At 40.3% G+C, this 7,787-nt stretch overlaps 1 protein-coding gene across 1 annotated transcript; it reads left to right on the top strand.

Moving 5' to 3' along the window:
• Positions 1-2,440: 2,440 nt before the first annotated feature.
• LOC310638893 (uncharacterized protein) lies at positions 2,441-7,544 on the top strand (the record flags this gene model as incomplete). The annotated part of the gene is made up of 3 exons (XM_083360254.1): positions 2,441-2,569; positions 5,663-7,063; positions 7,465-7,544. 3 exons carry the CDS (start codon positions 2,441-2,443, stop codon positions 7,492-7,494), a joined length of 1,560 nt encoding a protein of 519 aa, XP_083216380.1. The 3' UTR covers positions 7,495-7,544.
• Between the last annotated feature and the right edge of the window lie 243 nt (positions 7,545-7,787).

Genomic DNA, 7,787 nt, shown 5'->3' with positions numbered 1-7,787 from the left:
TCCTTTTGCAGCTTCCAAAAATGATAGGGGGGTTGCTTTTAACACATTACTATAAAAATCACGTGCCTGAGCCACAGTAACCAAACGATGTCTTTTACCTTCGTGCGTTGTCACCAACCCAACTGGAATCTCCCATCTGAACTTAATATCACGTTTCTTAAGTTCCTGTACTAGAAATGCGAAATCTTTCCTTCTCCTTAAGATCTTCGGAGGAATCTCTTTTAAAACCAAAACTTCTTGTTCAGCCACTACCAAATTAGTATCATAAGCAGCTTGAATGACTTCATCTCTAATTACCCTCTTTGTAAAATAGACCACCACATCTCTGGGTAACTTCCTCTGTCTTGCAATCCATGAATTTACACGAAAAACTTTGTCCATATTTCCCTCAATTTCAGATGCTGACTGGCCCAGTACCCCTTCCAGAGCCTCAGAAATCAGCTGCTTTAGATCTTCTTTACCATTCTCCTTTAAACCCCTAATTCTAATAGCATTCTGCATCTGATTATACTGAACAAGGCTCAATTCTTCGTCCATTTTATCCCTTATATTTTCATTTTCTAATACCTTTGCTTCTAATATAGAGTTCTTTTGACTGAGATCCTCCACTTTTATATCCAGCTGTAGCACACATTCAGCTATGGATTCAACCATAGACAAAATGTCCACCCTCATTGCTCTCAGCTTCTCTTCCATCTTCTTCTCCAATTTCTCCATTTTCTCCTCCATTTTCTTCTCCAATTTCTCCTCCAGCTTTTTCAACTTTTCATCCATCATATCAGACATCAGTTGTGCATGCTTTCCAAGAGCATCTTGTAAATCCTTAAGCGTCAATACCGGGGGAGATGCAGGAGGAAGCAAAGCTTGCAGTGAGGTCTCTTGCACCAGGGAAGACCCCGCATTCCGAAGAGCTTTAGAAGTTTTAGCCGCCATCTTCCCCCACTTTCACTTATTACGCACTTTCACTTTAAAGCTATAAAATCCATTGAGCTAGAGAGTAAAAATAAAGAGTCCACTTCACCTTGACCTCCTGTACCGCTCTGCCTGCATCTTGATAATCAAAAGTATTTCCTTTTGGCAGGGGTGGTTGCTAACGCCTGGCTCTGCTCCAAGAATCCCAGAGCAGAGGCGCTGCGAAGCTCGGAGCAACCCAGGCTTCGGGGGGGCTCATCTTTCAGCCGCCCTAGCTCTCAGCTCAGGCGGCCCCAGAGAGCTCAACCCCTACCTGGGGCCTCACCCCCTCCTCTTCTCCTGAGGAGGGGGCTTCAAATCCATCTAAACAGCTGATTGACGCTGTTTACGATGGAAAAACACAGCTGCGGAGCGGGCAGCCCGAAAACAGCTGTCTTTCGACATCGCGTCGCCACCGGAAGGAATCCCTCCTGGATTTTTATATAGGCTAATTTATTTATTTATTTATTTATTTATTTTATTAAATTTATATGCCGCCCTTCTCCCTAAGGACTCAGGGCGGCGCACAACAATAAAAATTAAAAACATGAAATAGAAAATTTTAAAAAGAATTAAACAATAAATACAATAATTATATGACAATTAAAAAACCAGTAAATTAAGTAATTAAAACCGTAGTCAGTCCAGGCCCGCTTGTTGGAACAACCAGGTCTTCAGGTCATGGCAGAAGGACCGAAGGTCAGGGGTCGTCCGCAGCTCTGGGGGTAATTCATTCCAGAGGGTTGGCGCACCCACAGAGAAGGCTCTCCCCCTGGGGGTCTCCAGCCAGCATTGCCTAGCCAACGGCACCCTAAGGAGGCCGACTCTGTGGGAGCAAACCGGGCGATGGGAGGTTGACAATGGCAGCAAGTGGTCTCGCAAGTACCACTTGCCAACAAGAACAAATATTGTTTGTGACAACAAATGGAACATGAGTTAATTCCATTGGGTTTTGGGTTTTAACCAGTTGAGAATCAAATAAAAAAGTGCTCAGGTCTTGTCCTTTACACTTGATCATCATTATCTTTCATTTCAGCATGTAATGAATGTGGAAAAATTGCATAATGTTGGGACTTAAAACATTGCAGCAATGTCAAAGGTTGACAGAACAGAACACTTGCTGGCACACTGTTGCAACTGTAACTTTTGAAGGGTACATTAATCAAGCCACCTTCTAGAAGGACAAGGTTGAACCACCTTGACAACTGACTTGATCCACCTGTGATTTTTGAAGCATTGCTCTCTTAAAACAAGGAAAAGTTGTGGCAGTTCCCCAGAAATGATTCAGTTTTATGAAGCAAAGTTTCATTGTTTCACAGACCCCCAGGCCTTAGCAAATTTAAGATTTTACATATTACATTTTTCTCTAATTAGAAGCCAGAAGTCAGTCAATTCCAAGCTCATGAAGCATGGATTATGTGCATTTTGCTGCACCATTTAATAATGACAGCCATAACCTGACATGTTTTGCTTTAGTTGGGGGCTCCAGATGGCTCTGCTTTTTCTTCAGACTGCCTTCATGCTGCAGCAGTCAGAGATAGTGAAGAAGAAGGAGGAGGAAGAGGAGGAGGAGGAGGAGATCATGTTTGCTTCCACATGTGACAAATATTATTTATTTGTTTGTTTGCTTATAAAATTTATTGGCTGTCCATCGTACTATAGAGCATGGGTGTCAAACTTGCCACATCACATGATGTGTCGCGATGTATTGCAACTGTTTTTGCATTGCTAGAGCTGAGGTGGGCATGGCTTCCATATGATGCAACTGGCCTGCAGGCTGGCAGTTTGACACCCATGCTATAGAGTAACTCTGGGCAGCTTACAGTTACAAAAACAGTTAAAACATAAAAAAATAAAATCAGATATTAAAACCAAGGACACATGCCCACCATCTTATTTTTTCTCATTCTCCCCTAAAAACCTATGATCAACAATTTTATACAAAAGCCACAAAAGTAGTTGGCAACTCTTACATATATCCCAAAGTAGCATTAATATTAGTTTATCATAGAAACATCAAGAAGAAAATTACATTTAGTTTTCGGTCTACTAATTTGCTCAACAACAGATGTTTCCTTAAAATAAACAAAACGGATAAGGAGAATTCACCTTGAACAAAAATTAAAAGTTAATATTTTAGTTGCTTTTTATACCAATACAGCACAATTAAATAGCTTCAAATATTTTTTTTAAAAAAAACCTAAGAGTGTCTTTACCTTGCATGTAGACAATTAAAATGTATTTTTGCCAATTAAAATTGATAGTCACTATTAAATTAGTTAAACTGATTAATCTGCCTGTGAAAATTGATATCATTAATGCGAGAGGCAAAGCTGGGAAATGACCATGTGATATTATGGAGTATAAAAATAAATAGAACAGAAAATGTGTAAGAATGCATAAAGCTGTGGATGCTTTAAATTTAAACTGTACTGTATAAGTGACTATGACAATACTGGCTGGGGAAGATACAGGCATTTTGATTTGTTTGCTGGAAATAAAGACATGACTCTCTTTGATGAACATTATTTCTATTTAATTTTGATAAATGACAAGATATTTAAACCTAACAAGCTGTCTACCGAAATCTCATGGATTCAATTAGGAGAGATACATCATATTAGCCAATTAAGTAAGAAGATTGATGATTTGCCTAAAGATAACCAAATGGCTATGAAAATATATTTTTGCTGCAATTAAACTTGTTTATGGGACTCAGTCCCATGATTCCATTCTAGCTATAAAATAGAAGAATACAGCAAATATATGTGCTTTTCATTTTTAAAAACTAAAATCTCATTTTGTAAATGCAGATGAATCTCTTTTACTCAAGAGCAGTTATCAATGTTAAAAGAAAAGCTGCAGCAGAATGCACCATGTTTACTTTAAATGCTGAACAATCATTAATGTACTAGGAAATTAAGGTAGCAGAATTTAGAAGAAAAATTAGACCAACAAAAAGCGAAACAGAAGTTTTTAAACACTTAGGTCCAGAAAAATAAATTGGCATACATACATACACACACACACACACACATATATTCCAATATATATATTCCCATAGTCTTTCCTACGTAAGGATTGCTTTTGTTTACATTTGCATGTCTCAAGAATATGGAACTTGTCAGAACCCACTCCAATCCTCATCTTAGGAAAGAAGAACTCTTGGAGATGAGTTTGTCCAAGCAGGAACTTTTACTAAAACGTAGATGACAGTGGATGGTATAGACAGGATCTGAAAACTGTCTCACAGATCAATACTTTTAAAGTGTCCCTAAGTAAAAACCCCTCCCCTCAGTCCATTTGGTCAGTCCCTGATCAGTCAAGTTTCAGGTGTCAAAACCCCTCATGGGAAAAGAGAAACCCCAGTACATTTGCAACATTATTACTTCCTCCCCTTCACATTCCATTTGGAGATACAACCCAGAAACACCCCCCCCATTTCTTTGTTCTTTGTAGTTCAGAGGTTTTCTTCCCTGGTCTTTTGTGATGGCCTCCAGGCAGGCTGAATAAACACATTGCATCTAAGGGATAGAGATGGTTCTTAACAACCCTGCCTTCTGTTTCCCTCCTTAGAAATGGCAGAATCCAGTAAGGGGGTGAGATTTGGGTTTTGCACAGAGAGGGAGTTAGAAATGAGATAAAAATGGATTCTGACATAACTCTTCCTTCCTTCCAAATCCCTATAATATTTCAAGATTCTTCTGAAGGTATAAAAATATTTAACAAGGAGTTACCGTATATACTTGAGTATAAGCCGACTCGAGTATAAGCCGAGACCCCCAATTTTACCCCCCAAAACTGGAAAAAGTTATTGACTCGAGTATAAGCCGAGGCTGAGAAATGCAGCAGCTGGAGGCTGGATCCCCCTGCTGAGATGAGAGAACGGGGTGGCAAGCCGCCGAGAGAATGGGGCGGTGGAGTGCTCCGCCGAGAGAATGGGGCGGCTTGCTGTTCTCTCGGTGCAGCACGGCAGAGGCTGGATCTCGCGAAAGAAGTCTCCGCTGAGCGAGAGAATGAGGCGTCTCGGCGCCCATTTTCTCGGTGAAGACTTCTTTCAGGGGATGCAGCTTCTGCTGCCCCTTTCTCTCAGCTGCCCAGTGGAACAGCTTGCCACCAGAAATCAAGAGTGCTCCATCACAGGAGGTTTTTAAGAAGAGACTGGACATTCACCTGTCTGAGATGGTATCGGTCAGTGGTGGCGAAACTTTTAGAGACCGAGTGCCCAAACCGCAAGCCAAAACCCACTTGTTTATCACAAAGTGCCAAGGCAGCATCGGCATTCTGGTGCCCTCAGGGGAGGGGACAGGGAGGCGCCTCTGAGTGCCGTCTCTGGCACGAAAAAAAAGGGGGAGCAAAAAATGGGCCACCGTACCGCAAGGCACAAAAACGCCAACCGCCGTGCCGCAGGGTGCAGATACAAGGCACCGCATCACGTGAGAACGGGGCTGGGCTAGTGAGTATCACGCAGGCACTAGCCCCGCCCCCTTTGCAGCATGTGCCTGCTCGTGGCCCCGTGCGCGCATGCACGCATGTAAAATGCTTCCCCGTCCCTTTTCTTCCAGTCCACCAACCAACAAGGACCTGCTGCTGGCAGCGGTGGTGGCGCACGTGCCAACAGAGAGGGCTCTGAGTGCCACCTCTGGCAGGCGTGCCATAGGTTCACCACCACTGGTATAGGTCCTCCTGCTTGAGCAAGGGGCTGGACTAGAAGACCTCCAAGGTCCCTTCCAGCTCTATTCTATTCTATTCTATTCTATTCTATTCTATTCTATTCTATTCTATTCTATTCTATTCTATTCTATTCTATTCTATTCTATTCTATTCTATTATTCTATTCTATTCTATTCTATTCTATTCTATTCTATTCCATTCACTTTCTATATTTCTATTCTATTCTATTCTATTCTATTCTATTCTATTCTATTCTATTCTATTCTATTCTATTCTATTCTATTCACTTTCTATATTTCTATTCTATTCTATTCTTATTACCATTCTCTATTCTATTCTATTCTATTCTATTCTATTCTATTCTATTCTATTCTATTCTATTCTATTCTATTCTATTCTATTCTATTCTATTCTATTCTATTCACTTTCTATATTTCTATTCTATTCTATTCTTATTACCATTCTCTATTCTATTCTATTCTATTCTATTCTATTCTATTCTATTCTATTCTATTCTATTCTATTCTATTCTATTCTATTCTATTCTATTCACTTTCTATATTTCTATTCTATTCTATTCTTATTACCATTCTCTATTCTATTCTATTCTATTCTATTCTATTCTATTCTATTCTATTCTATTCTATTCTATTCTATTCTATTCTATTCTATTCTATTCTATTCTATTCTATTCTATTCACTTTCTATATTTCTATTCTATTCTATTCTATTCTATTCTATTCTATTCTATTCTATTCACTTTCTATATTTCTATTCTATTCTATTCTATTCCATTCACTTTCTATATTTCTATTCTATTCTATTCTATTCTATTCTATTCACTTTCTATATTTCTATTCTATTCTATTCTATTCTATTCTATTCCATTCACTTTCTATTCTATTCTATTCTATTCTATTCTATTCTATTCTATTCTATTCTATTCTATTCTATTCACTTTCTATATTTCTATTCTATTCTATTCTATTCTATTCTATTCTATTCTATTCTATTCTATTCTATTCTATTCTATTCTATTCACTTTCTATATTTCTATTCTATTCTATTCTATTCCATTCACTTTCTATATTTCTATTCTATTCTATTCTATTCTATTCTATTCTATTCTATTCTATTCTATTCTATTCTATTCTATTCTATTCTATTCTATTCTATTCTATTCACTTTCTATATTTCTATTCTATTCTATTCTATTCTGTTCTGTTCTGTTCTGTTCTGTTCTACGTTCTGTTCCAATCCATTCCATATTTTCTATTCCATTCTGTTCCACTGTCAGAGCCCATCGGAGGCAACCCAGTCAGCCCAAACAGGAGTTACACTAAGGCTACGCAGCCTCTCCTCTCAACCTGAACCCCTCCTTACCTTTCCTTTTATCTGCATCCTATTTTTAACTGCCGGCTCTGCCCTGCCCTATTTTGTCCTTGAGCACTCGTGAGCTCATCAAGAACAGAAGGTAACCGTGGTTGGAAAGGCAGGGCAAGATCTGCAAGATCCCCATTTGCATTTGACTTTGCCATCCCATCTGGTTCGAGATAACACACCACACACACACACACACACACACACACACAGAGAGAGAGAGAGAGAGAGAGAGAGAGAGAGAGAGAGAGAGAGAGAGAGAGAGAGAGAGAGAGACGCACACCTCAGCAAAAAAGAAAGAAAGAAAAAGAAGTATTAGAAGAGGCAGAGAGCCCCTGTGGGTAGGAGTGAGGATGGGGAGAAACAGCAAGAAGACCGGGTGGGGTGGGGTGGGTTAATCACTAAACCTTCCAGTGTTTAACCAAAGCAGCTTTTGCATTTGTCAAGCTCTGCTAGCAGGGCACTGGACGGGCCTGGCGGAGCTGCTGAAGGTGAACGGGAGAAGGTGAGTCTTCGCCGAGAAAATCTCAGCGCCCATTTTCTCAGCGAAGACTTCTTTTGGGGGATGCAGCTTCTGCCGCCCCTTTCTCTCAGCTGCCCAGCTAAGAGAAGGGGTGACAGAGGCTGGATCCTCCGAAACAAGTCTCCGTGAGACAAGAGAACAAGGCGTTGGAGCGCTCCGTGAAGTGTGGGGTGGGGAAGCTTGCCGCCCATTGTCTCAGCGACGAAGACTTCTTTCGGGGGATGCAGCTTCTGCCGCCCCTTTCTCTCAGCTGCCCAGC

Source organism: Vipera ursinii (genome assembly GCF_947247035.1).
Source record: "Vipera ursinii genome assembly, chromosome: 3".
Classification (NCBI taxonomy): domain Eukaryota; kingdom Metazoa; phylum Chordata; class Lepidosauria; order Squamata; family Viperidae; genus Vipera; species Vipera ursinii.
The sequence above is the reverse complement of the archived record's forward strand: the minus strand, read 5'-3'. Positions and strand labels throughout refer to the sequence as shown.